Source organism: Athene noctua, chromosome 5 (assembly GCF_965140245.1).
Source record: "Athene noctua chromosome 5, bAthNoc1.hap1.1, whole genome shotgun sequence".
Taxonomy (NCBI): Eukaryota; Metazoa; Chordata; class Aves; order Strigiformes; family Strigidae; genus Athene; species Athene noctua.
Window position 1 is genome coordinate 57,813,725 of NC_134041.1, and position 22,875 is coordinate 57,836,599.

General features: G+C 36.5%; 1 protein-coding gene across 4 annotated transcripts in view; it reads right to left on the reverse strand.

Moving 5' to 3' along the window:
* NRAP (nebulin related anchoring protein) overlaps nucleotides 1-22,875 on the reverse strand; it is a 53,710-nt gene that overhangs the window by 23,734 nt on the left and 7,101 nt on the right. For all 4 annotated transcript variants that reach the window (XM_074907777.1, XM_074907776.1, XM_074907774.1 and 1 more), the window contains 16 exons: nucleotides 22,425-22,532; nucleotides 20,788-20,892; nucleotides 17,988-18,092; nucleotides 15,963-16,079; nucleotides 14,142-14,246; nucleotides 13,199-13,306; nucleotides 12,393-12,497; nucleotides 9,946-10,044; nucleotides 9,340-9,444; nucleotides 7,650-7,757; nucleotides 6,707-6,808; nucleotides 6,002-6,199; nucleotides 5,673-5,777; nucleotides 3,341-3,439; nucleotides 1,120-1,224; nucleotides 554-661 (listed from right to left, as the gene is read on the reverse strand). In XM_074907777.1, coding sequence (XP_074763878.1) covers nucleotides 554-661; nucleotides 1,120-1,224; nucleotides 3,341-3,439; nucleotides 5,673-5,777; nucleotides 6,002-6,199; nucleotides 6,707-6,808; nucleotides 7,650-7,757; nucleotides 9,340-9,444; nucleotides 9,946-10,044; nucleotides 12,393-12,497; nucleotides 13,199-13,306; nucleotides 14,142-14,246; nucleotides 15,963-16,079; nucleotides 17,988-18,092; nucleotides 20,788-20,892; nucleotides 22,425-22,532 — 1,782 coding nt within the window. The remainder of the gene's footprint in view (nucleotides 1-553; nucleotides 662-1,119; nucleotides 1,225-3,340; nucleotides 3,440-5,672; nucleotides 5,778-6,001; nucleotides 6,200-6,706; nucleotides 6,809-7,649; nucleotides 7,758-9,339; nucleotides 9,445-9,945; nucleotides 10,045-12,392; nucleotides 12,498-13,198; nucleotides 13,307-14,141; nucleotides 14,247-15,962; nucleotides 16,080-17,987; nucleotides 18,093-20,787; nucleotides 20,893-22,424; nucleotides 22,533-22,875) is intronic.

The window sequence follows — 22,875 nt, forward strand, 5'->3', positions numbered from 1 at the left end:
AATGGTCTATCAGTGTTGTGACATGCTTGGTCCTTGATACAAGCAAGTAAGAAGTCCATTTGCAATAGAGAACTAAGTGCCTTAGAAATTCGTGTTTATAAAGAACAAACCCTTTCCCTATAATAGCATGTTCACAAAAAGTTGTAAGAAATCTTTTCTTTTTGGTTCTCTCTAGAAAAAACAACATTCTTTAGGCACTGAGGGCAGAAGGTTCTTCCAGGAATTTTCTGGCCAGGCATAGATGTATTAAGTTATGATGTTTCACAGGAGACTTCCACTTCATTTTTAGTTCTAAAATTCACCCTTGGGTCAAAATGAGAATAGGAAAACACAGTCAGCATGTGAGGAAAAACTCTGAGTTGCTCAGAGCAAACCTTCTGACTAATTACAGAATAACAATCACCTAGACAACTCCTCCATTGCTCCTTAGCATGAATCGAGGGAGGGTGGCTTAGGGCACTGAGATTTATGTGACACATCCCCAACGCTCTGGTAGCAACCTGGACTGTCAGCTGTCCTAAGAATAAAGAAGGCTGGTGGAGTCCATACTCACATCACTTGCCAGATCCCTCTTTGCCTTAGCTGACAAGAATGACAAAGCATCCAGACGAAGCACAAATCCTTTTTCCTTCTGATTCTCCCAGCTACTCTTGTAGAGTTTCTAAAGAGATGACAATAACACAGTCTCTTTATTACTATCAATATATTCTATAGTCACAGTGAAAGCTCTCAAGTATCAACAGACCAGCACATACTCCATGCCCAGCAACCATATGTCTAAGGATCAGATCCTGGTGTCTTCACTTACACAGTGTGGATACTGTGGATACTATAACCCCATTATCTCACTGGTTCCAGTGAAACTGTCAATGTGCCACTCATCTGGAGGCATGTAGAAAATACACAGCTTCAAACTTTAAAAGTGACAACTCCTCAGAACAGCAGATGTGACTAGTATTTAATTAAGAGCAAGTATTAAATGTAGACATAAAGTTTTTACATCTAAAGAATCTGGACCTTCTCAGAGAAAGAACCTGTTACCTACAGAACAAACATTTCAACAGCAGTTGCAAATATTCACAGGAGTAAGGGAATCCAAACCTCTGTCTTGCACAGTACCTCACTAATATTGGCAGCATTTGCTTTGGCCAGTATGAAGACAGGATCATCTTTGCTGATGGTGTACTGATGGAGAAACTGCTCTTTTCCTGACCTGTAGGCAACCTGTCCACAGAAAGCAAAGCATGGTTAACAAGCAGTAGTCCGTGTTTAATGTTGAAGGAATACTAATTAAAACAGAGAAAATATTCAAGGATTTGTTAGGGTTAATTTATTTGGTGAGTTAGTCTTTAGCATCATGTCTTTTTTTGCCAAATATGAATTTAAAAGCTGACCCACAGAGTCAGGTTGACCAAATTGCTCATGGTTCAATTTCAAGGAAGCGGTGAAATGATATACGTATAGGATACTTTGATTCTCTTTTCTAAAGTTTTCTGCTTAACTGGCTATAAAGCTGGCAGTAATTCATACTCTGTACAAAATGTATGCAAGAATACATTTCATTCAATATTAAACTGCAGCTACTTTTTAGGTGGAATGAAAGTCTTTAATAGGACACAGAAATAGTGCATTTTAGGCATGAAATGAAGAACACTAAGCAACTGAATCTGCACAGAGAATTTATGACCTAAATGTAATTGCTGACATAATACTCCAGTGAGGACTAACATTCCAACTTTAAATGAAAATATCAATGATCCAAGTAGCAAACATCTCCACTTTATATCCCAGGGCAACATCAACAGAGAAATGAACTGCTCTGTTTCAGAAGCCCATAAAGCTGTTGGAGGAGCTACTGAAAAGCTATGAAAAGATGTCCCATTTCAGAAACTGTTACATTTCTTTACCTCTCACAGAAAAAGAAAAAAATGTCCCCACTATAAAGCTCTAAATCCACGGTTACTATTCTGACTTTAACACACATACAGAAATTGTGTTGTTCAGTACAGAGAAGATAAGTAACAAGAGTCAGGAGATCTGTGCTCTCCTCTGATTCAATCTGGTGTCATCTTTGAGACACACAACACTCATCCAAGTAAGTGCCAGGTCTTTACTGATACAGAAGAGCAAAAAAGGAAACATGGTAGCTGCCTGGAAAAGACCAATCAAGAAGCAATAATGCTTCATTCACATAACAACTGAGAAGCTGATGGTATCTTTATTTCAAGGCAGAACATATTAAAAGTAATTTTAAAAAAGCTTGTCAAGTCACTACTGTTCCAAAATTAGTTGGTCAGCAATTTTAACAACAGGTTCCCTTTCTTTTGGAAATTTAAGTGTAAGTTGCTGTCAGCTAAATCCTGCCAAGAAGTTCTGCAGTACCATCTCAGCCCTGAAGTGGTCAGGCAGTTGGACTAGATGAGCATTGCAGGTCCCTTCTAACTGACATTATTCTATTCTATTCTATTCTATTCTATTCTATTCTATTCTATTCTATCCTATCCTATCCTATCCTATCCTATCCTATCCTATCCTATTTTCTAGTATTCTATTCTATTCCATCTACCAAGGTCACCCAGCACCAAAGAATAGGGAGCATTTTGAAGGCACACAGTACGGGAAAATATGCCTATTTTAGCATTTTGCTAAATCCCAGAACCATAGAATCAAAAGGTAAAGTACTTTAGTAAAGTAAGTAAAGTACTTTAACAGAAACAGCTGCAGAATGTGTGGTCTAACTGATATAGCTTTAAGTAGTCTGACAGGGCCCTCAGTGGAGAGAAACACAGAACCTGGGATGGATGTATATCAGTCCCTGTGCTAATGTCTACCTTGCTTTGAAGCACTGCTTGAGGATCAGCTGGGAATACTGTGTTTTCCCTCTAACTTCCTTCCTCATTTTTACCACGTCATGGATAACCAGTTTTCACACAGATTACATTAGTATCTCAGGAATACTCAGGTGCCTTCTCTGAACACATTTCAGCCATACTGGAATACAACCTGCACCACCCACAAGTTTGTCACCAAGATTGTCTTGTAGAGGCAACTCCCACTCCCCCTCCAGCCTTTAACCTCATTTATGAGAAGCCTTGCTTGTCTATTTCCATTTCCATTGGGGTTTGATTTCTGTTGTCATTGTTCTAGCTGAGAGAACTCAATGAGAAAATTAATCAAATAAACAAATAAAAACCTTTAGAAATAAATCTCAAGAAATTTCATATATTGAAAGGTTTCAAGACTAGGTTCTCTTCCACCACCATCTCAGGGTACCTATCTCAGGGATGACCACATTATGAGTAAGCTACCTGCAAAGAGACAAATTCAGTCAAGGACTCACGTCGCTTTGCAGTTCCTGGCTTTTCTTGGCATGCTTGATCTGAGAACTGTCAGCCACACTGGTGAACTTCAGAGCATCAGCCTTCTGTCTGTACTTTTTCTACATCAAATTAAAGCAGGTTACATAAAATTTCTACAATATTTACCTTCCCAGAAAAATGTAGTGCTTTCAAAAAGTACATGACTGATAAGAGGCAAAAGTTCCCTGTAAATTCTCAAGACAGTTTTAGAACAGATATCCACAAAATAAACTTCCAAATATTACCCAGTGCTAGTATTTTTGAGGCAAGGAGGGTAGTGCAAGAATGCCAAATGCATTGTTGCTGACACTGTAAGAATGGATACCCTTTGTGCCAGATGTACGAGCTACGTATCTTACAAGATCCAGGTTGCACACCAACCAACGAGTGTCCTTCACAAACTGGGTATGACTTAAGTCAGGACCCAAGAGAGCCCATAAGCTACACAGCCAATCTATCTCATTTTCTTATTTTCTTACTACCTCATTTTCTTACATGAGCATATCATAGCTCTCAAGCATATACATGTGTTGTTCAAATCACTGAACATATGTTATTGAGATATTTTTAAATTATTAAGATATTTCTCAATTATCAATTAAAGCAGAACAGGCAATTTTAGTGTCCTGAAAGTAACTTAAATTCAAAATCTTCCCCACCATCTCCCAGTTCTTTCCAAAGCAGAGCTCAATGTAGTCAAGCCTTCCTGGGAGCAACAGCTGTGAGAGGCCTCCACAAGGATCAGGTCTTGGATGTTGGAAAAAACATTGTGCTTCATTCATCCTCTGGTACCAGTACTTACATAAAATCCATTTCAATGAACAAATTTGCATAGAGATTAACATTTCTAGTTTGGTAAATAAGACTGCCCTTACTTTTGTTTCATCTTACTTTTCATTTTACATCCGAAACTCATCAAAGTGAGTGGAAAACTTCCATTGACTTCATCAGGCTTTGAATCAGGCCTGTTTTGAATCAATGTCTCTGTCTCAGCATTTTGCATCACTTATTTGAGAGCAGGCTAACCATCTCTTTCTACCTTTGAGACAACACAAGGAAATGCAGCACCTTATTTCAAGACCACAGTATGGTAGAGGAGATCAAGCAAACAATTCTTGCATACTTTAGTCAAATTCTTATTCTAACAGTTCAGCCATGAAGTGGGGCATTCCACCTAGGAAGGGTGTAAATGCATTTTTTCATTATCTGGCATTTCAGGAGAGATATCCTTCTGTTTGAACTGATGGGTGAACAGATAAGTTTACGCTGTGTCTCTGCTAAGGGAGCTGTGTCTCTGCTAAGGGAACACGAAATATAAGTTATTAAAAAAGCATGCATCACTTCAAAGAGGTGCTCACTGCTTTATTTTAGGAACCTGTAAGGGAGGGAGGCAGATTAAAACCAGCATGTTTTGTCACATTGCATGGAACACAATGTAGTGACATTCTGCAAAGAAATGACAAAATGCCAGGCTCTATATGGCAATAGAGATTTCTAAAATAATATCCACTAGTCTCCAGTTTAAGTGACTGTCAGCCATCTCTTGGCCTTACACGGCACTGGAATGAAAAGGCAGATCATTATGGATTAAATATTTGTGGAAGTGATTATTACTACAGCACACCACAGCAGCAGATGTCAGTCTATCCCTAGCAAGACACTAGATCTGAGAGTAGCTGCTCTTCTTTTGTTTCTAAGATGTTTTTTTTTCCCTTGCAGGAGTAGTGAGAGGATGTCAGAGACCCAAAGTATCAGAGAGTGTGATCTCCAGTAACTAACTGGCTTCTGTTCCTTCCTCCAGCTCTAAGTGGGATTTTGATTTTACCCTTCTTGTCAAACTTCCCCAAATTTATTCTTCTGTCCTCTAGTTTTCCTAGTACTAGTGAGATGACTCAACCATAGCTAAGCAGCTGAGGAAGTGTACTTCCATAAAGTTAGTGGCAGTGCAAAATATCTAATTTTTCAACACTGTTCCTTAAAATTCTATGCACTTCATGTAACATGTATCATACAAAATTCTAATTCCTTCCAATGCCATGCTGCAAAATGGCAAGTAAATAAAGAGGTGGAAGCACAGTTATAGGGACTTTTGCCTCAGAAATTTGGCACAATAATCATATATTGGAAAACATATTTTTAAACTCTAACCCAGGATCTCCTAAACTGTAAAATAATTAAACTATGTCCATCAGTTCTTCCATTTCTCAGAGTTTCTTTATTAGGAATTTCTTACCTATTCCACATAATGTAGTGGAATAAGTGCGCATAAACCTTTAAATAAACAACAAACAGATGCCTGAGCACTTTGCTTACCTCACTGACCAGATCTCCTGCCTTTTTGGCTTGTTGTATATTAAGACTTCCTTCTGTAATACACCCAGCTCCTTTCATCCACATCAGATCTGCCCTATAACGAAGCTGTAGAGAAAAATGACATTTATTGGCATGGGAAACACGGGCACAAAGTTTGCATGTCAACATGTACACCCTTTTGAGTTTCAAAGACATTGCAAAGACATTTTTAAAAGTTGTAGTACAAATCAAACAGCATCCATACAAAATGAGAATTAATATCAAACTGAAAAAGTCTATAAAACACTCATACTGCTTGTAACAGCTGGGCTGAGTATACACCATCTTACATCACTCTGGAGACCATAGGCCTTCTTTGCCCATTTGGTCTTCATATCTTCTGGAACCACTGTGTATTCATGGAGTCTCTTTCTATAATCTAAATCACTAGCAAGTGCCTGGGCCTTCTTAGCATGTCTCAGGTTTATCATATCCATAGGCAGATGGAAATGGGTCTTACTCTCCTCAAAATCTTTTTTGTAGGCAGTCTAGAAATAGAAGGAATGAAAATGAGTTGTCTGTATCAGTGTATTGCGAAGCCAAAGCTCTCTTAAATCTCCCCACTTGTTTGCATCCTTATACAGATTAGGCAAAAAACACATGTAGAAATTGGGTCCTATGAGGGATCCACAAAACAGAGGACAGGATGAATTTTGCAGACTTTAGAGACATCTTATCCATCATAGTACACCTTACTTTTAAACAGAATTTTATCTGCCTGTAAGTTTTATGTAAAGTGTTTGTATTGCAATTTTAATAGGATGCTATTTTCCTGCCCCAAAATAAGGACACCATCAACCCAAAACTCCCTGTGAGAATCAAAATACTGTGCAATCATTGCAGATTAACAGACAAAGGAAGGAAACCAATTTTTTGTTAAACACTTCCAGGAATTTCATATACTGAAATCAGTAACAGTGGTAGATTGCATATTATTGCTGAATGATACATAATTACGAAAAACACCTTTTGAGTAAGAGAAATAAATAATTTACCTCACTACTCATCTTGGTCACCTGCAGAGAGTGCAAAATTCTTGAATCTTTTGTTCCAATTGCTTTTCCTTTTGTTTTTTCATATTCTTCTTTATATTTAATCTGTGAAAAAAACAGTTTAAGTCAAAGCACATTCCCAGTTACCCAAGAGATAAGTAGTATGTTTTCCACTGGTGATTTGGATGATCAAAATTTACAAGGGCTTAGTCTGATTCTCATTCTCACTTTGCCACTTCAGATTTCCCAGATTTTCTCAGAAATTCCCAAAGGTGCAAGGTTGGTCTCATTTATGTTATCTTTAACCTCATTCTTTAAAGCTCACCCCTCTGAGGTGGATATGTTTATAAATTTAAAGTCTTTTAATTAGCTAAATTATCTTGTTCTTAAAGCAAAAGATAAGAAATCGATCATGTAAAAATCAAGCAAGGAATTCAGGATTTGATTTTCTTAATGAGGTGGGATTTTGGAATCACCATCATTGCTGAACATATTCCAGCTGAAGGAAAAGGTTTTGTTCTTTTGTGCCTCTCCACAGGTATCAATTTATCATGAGATAAATTGTTTAAAAAGAGTTTGTTTGGAAATTTTTTTATATACATGTGTTCATGTTAAAGAAGCAAACTAAAGAAATACACATTCCCTTTGCAGCGGATGCTAGAAGTATTTTTGAGGCTATAAACAATTCAAAACACTGAATTTTACTATAGGGTTATTCTGCATATTTTGCTTCCTTCTGTACATTTGTATTAAAAAAAAAAAATTGTCAGAAATTGAAATTTCATAGCAGAGCCTGAGAAAGTTTCCAACTGTTCATCAGCCATTGAGAAAGATGGACAGCCAAATGCAGGATTTAAAAATCCAGATTAAGTGAGCTAAACTTTATTTCCCTGTGCTATAGCAACTTATATAAAGAATAATTCCTAGGTAATTAAATATAACATACATCACTGGCAAGATCTCTTGAAGCTTTGGCAGCAAGTAAAGGCAGAGAATCAAGTTTCATTTCAAAGCCTTGGCCCTTACTCTTCTCCCAGCCTTCTTTGTACTTAATCTGAGAAAGGAAAGACAGCAACATGTCACTAACACATAAACACACAAGATCTTCAAACAAACATGAGAACTGCAAAAACCAAACCAGAACTATAAATATGCTCAGTCAACAAACTGGAACCTTCTTAAGTCACATGTCATTATCATTTTGAGCTAATTAATCAGCCAGGATCGAGTCAAGAATTTTATTCTCAGAGTTTACAAGCACTTTAAATCCCAGATGTACCAATAGCTCTCCATTTTAAACAGGCATAGAGGAAGGAACCTTTTTCAAAACTGCCTGTGGTTATGCTTATATGCACAAATAGTGTAGATCAGTAGGAGCTACTGTATAGGGCAGAAAAGCTGGTGCTCAGAATCAGACATCACACCACTCATTTCAGTATTTTTCTTTCCACTTCGCCAAACTAGAGCTAGTCCAGTCCCATGCACTGAACACCTGTTTGTAACTGCAGATCTTTATGTGAGCTGCTGCAGAGCATCTTCTTTCCATTTGGCTGCATTTAAAAGGAATCCAGCTCATGTGCTCTGAGACCACCCCAGTGAAGCAACCCTTATGATTATGAGATTTGTTTCAAAAGCACACTCATGACCAACACTATATCACACATGTAGATGAAATGCATGAGAATCACATGCTTAACTTCTGGAAGTTAACGGAAGTTAAAGTACTAGATGTTTAAGCTCTTTTTCAAGGTTCCACTTGAAATTCTATTAGAACAGGATCAAGTATGCCTTCATGAACGCTATACATGCACCTAATGAAGTATCCAGGAAGCCCCATTTTCTGGACTTGGCTATTCATATGGTTACATTTCACTAGTATCTAGCAATAGGCATGCATCTCAACACGTTATAGCCACAAAGAGTACTGCTCCACAACACTCCACCAATGCAACTCAAATAAAATGTAGGGAAAGAGACAAGGTGTGAATATGCCAGGAAACACTTGCTGTAATGCCAGCTCTCAACCATGAAAAACTATGAAGCTGGTTCAAAAATAACAGTCACACCAGTAATAAGCCTGGAGTTTTTTTCTGTTTTTTTCATTTATTTGTCCCATTGAGCTTTCTTCCCTCTAAAACTATTTACAGCAATGGAGACCTGAAAAATACTTTAAAAATTAAATAGAAGTTAAACTTTTCCTGAAAGTGCTTGATTTCACCACCCAGGTCTCTCAGTAAATCACCACATATTGTCACGATTTATGAATGGTGTCAACAGTGGGCTTGATCCAAGTTTGCCGAAGTCACTGCGTTTCTTTCCTTTGACTTCAGCAGGCTTTACTAGAACCGTGCAAATGTTGGTTCTTCATATAAAGACCAGCTCAGAAGCCATTAATTTTGTGAGCCAAACACTGATTTACTAAACAAATTCAAATCACCTGAGAAGGTCTTGAAAAAAAAAAGTCTGGCAGTTCCACTATACTTGAGATCTATTCTGGTTACCGTATTTCATGCTGCTTAGTAAAGACCGAAAATAAATGCCCATTGCTCCCAGAAACACCGTCATCATCATCTTTACGTTAATTTCTGTCTATGAACAGCATCATGAATACAGTATTTCCACATCTCTTGGCTTACCTCACTGTATAACTCAGCATTGGCTTTTGCCTTGACTAACTGAGGTACATCCTGAGGTAAAGTGTAATTTGTTTTTGTCTTCTCATACTGGGCTCGATAGTTCACCTGCCATATATTGAAAAAGTCAACAATAAACTCAGTTATTTTTAACTCACTAAAAATATGACCGCTACACTAATTGACTGCTGTTGAATTTCATGCTACTAGTGACATGTTATACATACACTCATACGTATGACTGACATAAATATGAGGGCAATAAGGCAATTATAACTTTTACCTAGGTACTGGAAGTAGAATAATTATTCTATAAATAGAATAGTTACTGATTATCTATAAGTAGAAAATATTATTAAAAAACATGCATTAATAAATACACAGAAGACAAATCCCTAACAAAGCACACTAATATGAATCTTAAAAATGGAGAAAAGTATTAAATCTACATGCTTGCCACATGTTTGGAAGTGATGTCATTCAATTTTTATTCTTGTTTTGGTTGTAAATTTGCTGATGAACTATCATGAATAAAAACACTTAAGTGCTACAAATAAAATTATCTCATCATTCTAATAAACTATGGTGGCTAAGGATGACAGAACTTACATCACTGAGCTGCTGTGCGTTTATTTTGGCTTGAGCAATTTGTGGAGTACTGGCAACAGAGCTGTACTTCAGCTTGTCTATGCTTTGCCTGTAGTTTACCTAATTTAAGATAAAATTAAAAAAAAAAATTTAATAAAGGAAGAAATATTCAGACTGGAAAATGAGATATTGGGTAGACAGTTTTGTTAGCTAATATTCTGTATAAATCATTAGTTAAACCATGATAAACTGAGGTAGGGAAAAATGTCAGGGTCTCTCGGATGAGATCTGAGTTAATGCTCTGAAAATTACATAGTCAGATGTCACAGTTTTTATTCCACTTTGAAAATTAACTTCACTTAAAACCCCTTGCCCTCAAAACCACAAATTCTTAAAGACATGCAGTTTCAGCTGGTCCCCTAAAGCATTCCTATAAAATTGACATTCTTAACCATCACTTAGACTATTTTTATCTTTATCAGACTACCTTTATATAAGAACATTTTAACTGCCTGTTAAGGTGTCTGTCCAGTGTAATGCTGTGCAGAGCAAGTGAACTCTCTTACACTTTGTCTTTACTGAGTTTTAATGTAATAATTAATCACAGTGTTTTGTATGGCTGAGAGAAGAAAAATATATATTTATGGTACAAAAAAAGTAATTTTAATGTCAGCCATAGATAGGGTTGGAGCCCACTAAATTCCTAACACGTTAACATGGTAGCAGCAGTAATAAACCATAAAATAAATTTATTAAATTCCCAAAATGATGCAAGATAAAAAAGTCATAGAGAAGCTTTTCTTCAAACCTGTCACTGCCAAAGGACTCAGTGCTACACTGCAGGACACAATTATTATTCTCGGTAAGCCTTAATTAATATTCACTGCAATTAATCACCACTTTGCAAACATTGTAAATCACATTGCTTAAAACTAGTTTCTTATTAACTCTTTTTTCCAGTAAAGGAGAGTGTATTTATAGAGACTGTGTTACCAAAACTATTTAAATGTGAACCTTCTTATCTCAGGTATCATCACGTAAACTTGTTCTTTCTGCCATAATGATAAAAAATAGGAAAAAAGGCCTGAATGACCTCACAGGTCCAAAGTGATCAAAGTAAATAAAACAGTTCATTCGGTTCTTTATAGTGACAGAGAGAATTTTAATTCCACAAAAAGGGATCATTTATTTTTTTACTGAAACTGTGTATTTATTGCTACTTGTGATTGCTTAGTATGCAAGAGAGTTGTATTCTTAAAGAGTTCAAAGCAAGCATGTTGGTTATCAGTGAGCACACAAATCCTGGGACTGTTTCAAACTACCAGATGATGATCATGACTAGTGTAACTGAGCCTCTGTGGCCAATTGATTTATGTCCTCCAAACCCAGATGCTGACTATGAGCCACAGGTAGTGCTGAAATGTTTAGAGTAGGTAGAACTAATTTTGGACATGAATTCATGCTTACTTTGAACTCTTTAAGAATCCAGCTCTCTCATACACTAAGCAACGAAATACTGAACTTTACTTTTTTGTTTTTTCAAAGACAAAGTTGAAATTACTGCTGAAGAGGCAATAGTGCATCTTACAGTTGAAGTATATCAAGTAGTTCCTCAAGAACATTGGGGTTCTAAATTCTACTTCTTCATGATACCAGCTTTTTCTTGGAAGAGATATTTAGGCCAAGATAAATCTCATATAATGTTAATGGCCTCTCTAAGGCATCTTGCCCCTGGTTTCTTGCAATTTCAAGGGAAAGACAGGTTATATACATCTTAGGTAGTCAGAAACGCCCTGCAGAGCTGCTGCCCTCTTCCTCTTGATTTTATAAGTAATGCCTGGTGACTGTGTTCCTAAGGCACAGGTTAAGATCCAAATGCTAGATGATATCAGTCAAGCCTTCAACGCTTGTGAGAGGTGAAAGTATGGTATCCTCTACAGTCTGACATCCTCCATTTATCTGTAGTACACATATAACCACAGCAGTACACAAATTTCTTCACATTGTTTCATCAGTAACTCCGTCCCAAGCACAGGGCACCTCTCTTGCATGTGACCAGTTAGTTGCCCTTCAGAGAGGAACACCCATCTTCAGGGAATTCACAAAGGATGAGAAGTTTATTTAAGTCTCCCTGTCCTTTCAGTGCTTGATGCTGCTGTTGAAGCTGCCCAGGATGGTGAGACATTTTGCAACACAGACTAGGGATACGACAGAAGTGACTCATTTTGCATCACTGTACAATCTGTGCTGAACTGAAGCCAATGACAGGAGGTAGCAGCACTTTCTATACCTCTAAGCCTTCCTGACCCCCTGCACTCTTTTGCTTTAGCTTTGTTTCACTAGCTGTTTGCTCCCATGATTAAATCATCATTTGACACATGCAATCTTTCACAATCTCTTCTACAGAGAGATGATGAGCCATGCAAGTCATAGGAAAAAAAAAAAAAAAACAACATAGAATTATTTACATCTTTCAAAGGGATCAACTTCCTTGTTGTCTGATATGAAGGAGTGAGAGTAGCTGGGTAATTGTAGTCAACACCATCATGTTTGTAATCAGATTTATAGGCTATCTGAAACACAGGGAGAACAAAAAAAAAAATCATTCTTTTTTTTTAGCTGTCATTTGTCTGAATAATTATCAGTCAAGAGGAAAGGAGAAACAATAATATTAATATTAAATGCAGGAAACAAAGTAAGTTCAATGTCATGAGTGACAAAGAAAATGAAATTATTTGCATAGTTTAGCCACTAATTGATTCTTTTTCAGCTCCTCAATTAATCCAGTGCCAACAGTGGGAGCATTAACTTAACTTCCACCTACGACACATCTCTTTTATCTTTCTGCTTAGTTCTCAGGCTTCTTACAGATTTGTAAATAACGTACTTGAAGGAATGGTATGTAATGAAATAGCTTCTTGACTAACCCAGTAAATTAAATTGGAATCCAGAAATCTTCATTAAAGACTGTTTTTTCAGCAAAGGTCTGACCCTGGCGGTGGTGGCAAGCAACCTTCAGCATCCTACTGATGTGAAAGAAAACTGAAGGAGCTCAGTATGTTGCCAGATCACTGAGTTTGCTTATTTTAACTTCTTCCACACAGTGAGCTATAAACCAGTACAAAAGGTTTTCCAGAATTTCCCCTCTTCTCAACATATCTATCCTTCAGAACCCCAGTAGAGTATGATCTAAAGTTTTCTATCAACTTAATTCTGGAAAATCTTAAAGACAAGAAAGCAACAACCATACAAGTGTGATTAAAAAAAGACTTACATTGCTTGCCAAGCTGCCAACTTTCATGGCATGTAGCATTCTCTTGTCCATGCCGATACCTATATAATGACCTTTCATCTGGTTCTGGTATGTTTCTTTGTATTTAAGCTGTATAAAAAAAGCAAAAACACTCTGAGAAAATACATTTAGCTTTTCTAAGAGTTTCCATATGTTACGGCAATGAGACTAATTATTACAACTGTGGTCTACTAGTGTTGCACTACAGAAACTAATGAGTACACAACAACCTTGGTACTTTAGAAAATAAAAACTAAAATCCTCTGTGAGTTTTCTACTTTACAAGATGTCATTTACATATTCTTCAGATCACCTAGATGCCACGTAAAGAAGATACTTCTGCATTATTTGTAGATTAACAAATGAACATGTAATCATCTACCAAAACTTGACTGTTTTGGTGCAGTTTTCACCAAGGTCAGAGTAGGGAATTTGACATGATATATTATCCACTCTACCATCTCATCTGTACGGCAAAAGATTTACTCCTCCAGGATTTCAGAGTATGATAGCAACCAGTATAAAGCAATCATGAGATACAAGCAGTATAATTATTAAAATCAATTCCTTTTGCACAGTAAGCATGTTCTTTTCTGCCTACCTTTCTGGCCAGGAAATGGACATACAATGAAATAAGTAGTAATTATGATAGGTAACAGTAACAACTGACAGCTACTTGTTTAGATTAGTAGTCCATTGTAAGTAATTTCTTTTCCATATATCATAATAGTTATTTTCATAATCCTATATAAAATGACCCCCAGTTATCCATCAGGACAGACTAGGATATGTGCTGTACAGACATGGGTTCAAATCAGATACCATCAAATTCCTAGTCCATGCTTATCTGAAACACACACAGATGACTTGTGATTCCAGCAGCTACCAGGGTAAGCAAGTCACACATGAGGTACTGAAAACTTACATCACTGGTGAATTTTGAGATCTTGCTCACATTCTTGAATTGTGGAGTATCACAGTAGTTCATGCTGTAGCCTTTGTTGTTTCCAAGATCCTTCTTATACTCCACCTCATTGACAAAAATGCACAAGGAAAAGATATGGTAAAACCTCAGCCTGCCCTGTCAAGTTCCTCCACACACTTTTTATTAGCCAGACCCACTGTTCAGAAATTTTGATACATGGTTTTCATCAGATGTCATATGATGAAAATTAATATAAAAATTATTTTCATATACTCAGTTCTCATTTTATAGGCAAAAGAAATGTAATCAACTTCATTTGTTTGGACCCCACCAAAGTGTGTAAGACAGTGCCATGAGGAAAACAAGGATCTACAAAGGAATTTTAAGCTGAAAAGGCAATGGGTGTTTTTCCACATGAAGGATTGAACAGGGGAAAGACTACCAGCAGAAGTCTTCAGAGCAAGTTTACATACAGAACTGGTTTCATATTTTCCTTAAGTATCTCTGCTCTGAAGTAGGAATGTTGGAGGTGATATTAGAAGGGATAATAGAAATGGGACTAAATTCAGAGTGTATAGGTTAATATACGTAGGGAGTAGGCATAACAAATACAGCTAAAAGAGCTCATCACCTGGAAAGGCTAAGAAAAACTATTCAGATGTAGGCTGACCACAGAAAGATGGCAAGATGCCAAAGTAACACAGCCATGAAAAAGACAAAGGCAGGATCAAGAGGAGACTTTTGAGCAGGCATTAAGAAGTGCATGTGTTATGTACCAAGTTCCAGCAAGACCTCACCAAGAACTTATGTACGCATAATCATTCCTGTTTAAGGAACATGCACTCAGCCTGTAACAGCTTCAGTGAAAGACTGTGAGAGATGAGAAGAATTTGGCTTGCTTAGTCTAGGAAAATAAAGGCAGAGAGAAGAAAATTATATCTGTATGTAAACATCTCAGAAAGGTAATCATGCAGGGAAAAAAACTTCTTAAACTAAAGGGCAATGTTGGCACAAAACACAATAGTAATAAAGTGGACAAGAATAAATGTAGGCTAGAAATGAGAAGAAGATTATATGATAGTGTGCCAAAACAGCAGGAGCCAGCAATCATTGGCCCAGGAGGCCCCTTCCAGTCCTACTTCCAGGGGTTTTTCATTATTGAAGGTTTTATACTTTAACATCTCAAGTGTATAAGTTTTTAAACTGCCATGGGGAAGCTCTAGAAACTCACATTTATTAATAGCTTTATAGCTGATATGACACTATAAATAAATTAATAATTCAGAATCTACTGAGAATTCCCTAGCAATCTTCGCTTGCCAAGCAGAAGAAGAATGCATTATCAGTAACTTAGTTTTTCACACGATGGAAGAAAACAGAAACCTGCATTAACACAATGGTACAAATTTTGGCTCTGTTGGTATTATTTTTTAATTGTCAGTAGGACCTTCTTTGAAACACTCTAATGTACACAATGACACACAAGTCATCTTAAAGTATTTATGATTATAACTTCACAGCACATTCAGAACACAATTGGGTTTTTTAGGTTTCTATTCTTCATGTGGCCAGAATTAGAATTGCTCTTCCAAGGTTAATTTCCCATACTTTCATACAGATCATTGGAAGTACCAAGTAACAGCACCTGAAGAACTGTTCTTGCACCTTTCTCTCTAGTTACTGTGCTATACACAGATCATTTTTGTTACATATGGGGCAACAAGAACAACAGCTGTTTATATTTGTAGTCCTTACCCATCAGACACAAATGTTTGTATGAGCTGCTCTCAAACTTGTTAACAGATCAATTCAAGCCCTTACCTCACTGACAAGCTTGTTAACACTTTGGGCTTGTTTAAGGACTAAGTTGTCTTCAGCCGTTAGGGAGTGAAAGTGAGCTGCACCTTTCATCTTGGAAAGATCTTTCTTGTATTTTATCTGAAAAGAAGTAGGGAAAATTATAAAATAAATGTCTACAATTTTCACCATTTCTATTTAGAGTGGCTTCATAAGTCAGGATAAGATTTTTCTTATTCTTGCTTTGCTAAGCAGATAAATTTTGCTAAGTTGAAACACTGCAAATTGTTACTTCCTGAAATAAGCCACATGTAAAATCAGAGCCCTAACAACCCCTGTCAAGTCACTTCACTGGATAGCACTTTTTAAAATCCATTTTTTACATAGATTGAAGAGCACTGGTTGTTTACATAGCTTGAAGAGATAACTAGCAGGTGCTTGGCTAGTGACTCGTTGGAACCTGTGTGCTCTTCTATTACTGAAGTTAACTCTCAGTACTTTAATTTTAGACTTCTAGTCAGGGAATTACAGATAGTCATCAAGTGCTCTGTGAAGTTTTCCTTTTGTAGAAACCAGCTTTTAAAAAAAAAAGAAGCTGTATCTTTTTGCACTTACAATGTTTTTAAGGGTATTATATTTCTCTACCAAATCAAGATTGAAATAAAAGATCAGTTAATTTAATTTAGACATCAGGTTATTGACTTAAATTGAGCTTGGATGGGTGAAGAGAGATAATACAAATATTGGCTTTTTGTCAAACTTTATCCAGCAAAAACCCTGTTGGGAATATATTTCAATATTTCTTGCATACAAGGAGATGCTTAAGTTCTTCATCTTATAATACTGCTTCAAAACTCAGATTCATAACGTAAAAAATAACAAATTACTTTAAATGTACTGAAGTGCAAAGTGTTTGTGCTTTTTATTTTCCAAGTCTGCACTCAGTGTCTCAGGCTTTAAACATATGAAGCAGCTTGAGCAACACCCTAGTGTGCAAATGTTACTGCCATGAACCAATCTGTCTCCATGATCTAGGTCTTACAGATTAATAAGGAAACTACCAATCATTAGAATTTTGCAAACCTGTGAGACTGACGTCTTTATCTGGAAAGGTTAAATATTTCATGTTTAAACAGGGGATCAGTGAGTTTGTCATCGGAATAGGGACTGGACACAGAAGGCTTCAGGTTTTTTATATTCTCTCAGTCATAAACTCAGGTAACAGAATACGACTGATCCTTTCACTCTAATTTACTGCCAGTGTCTAGTCCAGGCTAGTACAAGCTGAAAGATTCAACAATCTGTTAGCTCCGCAGAAAACAGACTGAGCCCAACAGCTCAGATTGCCCCGTGGGGGACAGGTGTCCACACTACAAAGGTTGTCACTTGCAGGAACCCTTCACAGCAGCCACAGGGTAGTGACCTACAGACTGACCCATTTTTTGTCACTACTAGAAACAGTCTCCTCAGATAGGACTAAGGCCTCTTTAATCAACGGGCCACATGCAAGAATCACACATCACCAGCTCTTTTGCCGATTCTTTAACTTAGCACCCAAAACTAAAAATCCTGAGCCTAGAAATAAGCTCAGCCTCATGAAGTGACAGTGTCATACTCCATAGTTCCTTTTGCTCCATATGACTTGCTTTGTGCTAGAGGCATGATACATCAAAATATCAAAACTAGTTCAGCTCATTCATCCTCTATTTATTCACTACTGGGAATACCACTGTAGTCCACAGGATGATTAAGGCAGTTGAAGGTTTCATTAATAATACAGGTGCAGATTTGCCAGGAGGGTTAACCTAACAGTAGGGATCCCCATTAGTTGCTACATCCACCTCCTCCCTCATGCAAGTTGGAGCTGTGTCCCCTTCTATTAATGGATATTATTAATCCCCTGAGCCATCCAGTTCCCAGCAATGCAGTGAAATGTCATTGTTGTTTACTTCTCAAGTGGAATTTTAGCATTCTCCTCCCAGGCACAGCTCTGACAAACTGCCGGTTTTAATTGTTTATGAATTGTATTGATTCAGGTTTCATACTTACATCACTTGCCAATTCATTTGCTTTCTTGGCATTTTGATAAGCTGGAGTGATCATAGCAGGAAAGCTTCCTTTCCCTCTACGTTCTTCAAACTCATCCATATAATCCTGAAGAAAATTCAGTGTTTACTCATCATACATCAGCAGGTGGGGCCATGGGTGATTTCACAAAGCCCCATATTCCTTGTTAGTATGAAAGTTTAGGGGGGGGGTAATGAAAAAGATAATAAAATGACCAACTGTAAGAATAAAATCACCCATTAATTGTGCCTATAAAATTACTTGTGTTTCATTGCAAGAGAAATTCAGGTAGCAATTAGCTGTGGTCAAGATAGGATTCAATTATACAATGATATACATCCTTCTAATCTCAGCTCAGTTCTTACAGAGATGATATCTGCTAGCCCCTCTCTTTGTCAATATATGTTTCCCTGGAAAACTATAAAAATATCTAATGGTTTGAGCAGCCAGGAGATTTGCTTAAACTTTCCAAGGGGTCAGCCTTCCTCTATGATGTGACAGAAGTCTCTTGATCTCTCCATAGACATTTCTCACATCATAACTGCCCCAAAATAATATTTCTCTAGTGAAGTGATATATTTTGAAGATTTATTAATTTACTAATAAAGCAGAAATATAGATATATTAAACTGGTAAATTCCTTAGAGCACAAATCACAAGATTCCATTTGCTTGATTTAAAAAAAAAATTGTTGCAGAATTAATACTCTTATATCTATCTATAGATAAATTAATGTGTAAATGTTTGACAATTTGAAAAGCCTTTTGACAAAATACTGACACTTTCTTAAAATGGTATTACACAATGACCATCCCAAAGCTTTCTATGGCAAGATCTGGGAGGATATGGTAAGTATACAAACAAGTAAGATGCAGTGTAATGTGTCTTCTCCATAATATTTTCCAAATCCTTTCTAGTAAAGAGCCAGTTTAAGTGAAGAAATAATGTGTGGCATGTCAAGAATGTCATGGAGAGCACAGATAGAAAGGACTATAAATATTTGGGGTATCTCTTTTGTGTCTTCTCAATGCAAAACAATCCCTTGTCAGTCATTTTGTGCACCATCAATGTCAACATGATGATATAGATCATATCACTCATGTCATAAGTTTGTGAACAATATAATGTAATCAGTTATTGCATCTAAATTATTCTATAAACAGGCACAGAAAATAAAAAATATCCCTGACTAATCAGCTGACTTTTTAAAATGCCATTCATAAGTCTGAATTCTTCAGATGAACTTGTCATTTTCTTTTTCTTCTTTCTCAAATACATTTTAACATAATTTTTAATATTGCTTATATTGCAGAACAGTATTTTCAAAGTTCCAGATAATTAATTTTAGCCACTTCTAAGATTTTTAAGCATGAACAAAACAGGTGTTCAGCACGCAGGAATTTTACAGTAAGATTCCTTAAATTGTCTCAATTTTTATATATATATGTATGATGTACCCTCCATGATCTTGACAGTTAGAAATCTAATCTCTTTACCCATGTTAAGTCATGCTTCATTCAGAAAGATCCATTAATTTCAGTGGCTCTATTTCATTTGAATAAAAATATCAGAATCCAATCTATGAAGATTAAAACTCAAATTAAATTTGAAGTCTATGACTGAAGTTTCAAAGATACTTTCAAAGAAAAGAAAATTTAAATTAGTTCTAAAATATCTAAAGCATTCCAATGCTTGAAAATGCAATTAGCACTTTTTCAAATTAATTTTATTTGTTTATTCTTACTAAAACTTGTAGTAGTTCAAAAGACAGAAATTAATTGAAGGCTTCAATGCTACACTTTCTAAACTCATATTCTTCAAGGATGATTTGCTTTCCATACATTACAAGATGTGGGTTTGGACAGAAGTGATGTAAAACTTCCAAATGTCTTAGGACAATGTATTCCCTGTTCCTTAATTTCTCCAAAGTATATGGGTCTCATGAGGAGCTAGGATGAAAAACCAAAGACTAACCATACAGTTTTGTTTCTACAGAACCACTATTCAATTCTTTTCAAATTCCCTTTAGCTGTATTCAGTTCTATTTAGTTGTACTATTTCCCTAACTTAACTGGAATAGAACTTTGGATGCATTTTGGGAGACAACAAAAATAATTGTATTCCCTTAAAAATTAAATAAAAGTAAAAGTAAAGCCAAAGACTGAAACAGAACTAAAACCTATTTGGTTCCACAAATGCAGAACTACAACTTCTCAAGCTCACAATACCACTCTTGTAGAAGAGCTGAAATCTAAGAGATTGTGTATGATCTTCAGTGCCACTTGCACATATTTAGAGATGTAAAGCTTTTAAGATTCCCCAAAATACTGGCAGAGAAAAGATGCTTAACTATTTACTAATTTTCTACCATTTCACGGCCCTTTCACTTTCTCTCCTAACTGAATTTACATTTTCTTTCTCATGGAATGGGAAGGTTTCCACAAGTAAACACATTTCAGTGTGATATGTAACAACACCCCAATAGAAATGTATAGTGCATGCCTGTACACAGAAAAAATTTGCCAAGGTAAGTCTTACCTTTCAGAATGATCATGCAGTGACACTGCATGCACCTTGTAGTCACATCTTGTAAGTTCCAAGGTCAAATATATTACACAATCAGAGCATGGTGCTATTGCACACCACCTTTTCCTTTGAGACCCTGCTTTCCCAGACAGGAAAGCAAAGTGAAAATATGCCTCATTGCAGCTTTCTAAAGTCTTAAGTAATCAGCCACAGTAATGATCCACATCAGCATGGGTATCTCTCAAATGTTGCATACCTGGAAGTACTGATCTACATTTTCTCTTGCAAAAGTAACATCTGTTCCAGCTGTATAGCTGGCTTTTCCCTTGATCTCATTTTCATATCTTTGATGATATTTTACCTAACAGAAAAAAGTAAAAGAATCATTCAGATTAATGTGGTCTGGTATATAGTTGTTGCATAATAAATAATAATCAATGACATGCACATGTTGACAATAAAGGATTGTCAGAATTCCTGTTGCCACCAATCTACAGAAGTCAAATATACCACTTGAAGATATAAAGCCAAAAATAGTGGTGTACTTTTAAATAATGCACTAGGAACATGGGACTTGCCATTTCAACTCAGACCATTAGGTTCAGTGTGTTCAGTACCACCTGCTTGTCAGTGGCTGATCCCTGATGTTCCAGCAGGTTAAAAAAACAGAACTGATTGTAACGTAAATTCATGGTTACCACAGCGCACTTCTTTTACAACAGGGTCATCTGAACACTACTAATAAATGGGCTTGTTTATGAAAGATGCTGATCTACCCAATAATCAAGGGAATTTTAGGCAATCAACCTTCAAGTTTAGACCCAGATTTACACTACCTTTGCTGAAGTCAAAATAATGCCTGTAACCTGATGCTGCCCTTTAATCACATGTGTGTTTGCTGACAAAAATAAAGGGTTTTCCACAGATCAAAGGCAAACAAAACCATTTAAATGTTTTCGAGGCAGTTGCTTTTGCTTTCAAAATTACAGATCTCTTCTTATTTTCATCAATGACTCTTAATAATGTTTTAAATTCACTTCCATTGAGTTAGTACAATATGTTATTTGCAACAAAAATATCTTTCTTTTCAGTATCCAATGACAAAACACAATTATCTGTACATTTTGAAGTAATACTGATGTCCTTTTACAATGTTTTTTACAGAATAGAGGGGTGTTATGGTTTTGTTATGTTTAGAGAAAAAGAAAGCCAACATCAGTACACTAAGGAGTTTAAAAAGAGCCCACAACAGTAGGAGAGAAAAATGAGTGGAATACAAAGCTACATTTTATAAATCCACACCTATGTTAAATGTATGCATGTGTTTGTGTGTGTGTGTATACTTTATGTATACAATTGCTATCCAAGAAGCTAGTTTCTTGCATTCATAAAGGCTTCATCCTGCAACAGCACAAAAGAAGGAATAGGAGAATGAACTGTAAGGATCCCCTTACAGCATGGGAAGTCGTGGCAAAGCAGAGCTCTGCAAACACAGCCCTCCCCTGATACAAGGTCACCCAGAAATACTGTGGCTGTATAAATTAGAGCCACACTTCAGCCCCTCTAACACATACCAAGTTGGACAGAATGAAATCAAAGACCTCCATCCGACTCTTTATTGTCTCCCTTCTCAGTTGTATGCAACAGGAGCTGGGTAAATTTTTCCCACAAAAATCCAGAGTTGATTCAGAAATAAAATGCCTAATTTTATCTTTGTGTACAAAACTCAACTTTGTCCCTGCAAAAAACAATCACTTGAAAATCTGCATATGAAGTGCACTGCTAGCATACCTCCACAATGCTCATGGAATATCTGCCAGTAAACATTTTAATCCAAAAACTGTGTGACAACTTATTTTCTTTCCAAAAAGAGACTTTGCTTTGGACACTTACATCACTAGCTAATTCATTAGCTCTCTTGGCTATTTCATAAGCTGGAGTGATCATAGCAGGAAAGCTGCCTTTCCCTTTCCGTTCTTCAAAATCTTCTGTGTATTTCAACTGTAAAAATCCAAGACAGTTCAGGACCAATTAGATCAAATATATCTTGATTGCATGCATAATCAGTTCTTAAAGTTGCAAAGTCAGACATTCGATGGTTGTCATCTCCCAAAAGGAAGACGAACCATGAAGTCTAAATCTTTACAATGTAGTCTTTAACTACATGATCACATATCTTCTGAGGACCTCTGTGTCTCATTCAAGGTATAGGATAGATCACAGTTTTTTAAAGAATATGCTAAAGTTGTCTGCAAGATGCCTGCTCTATTTACATTTGAGTTTACTTTGTGTGGCACCTAGTTGTTGGGTATAGAACAGACTAGTTCTCTGCCTTCAGTTCTGA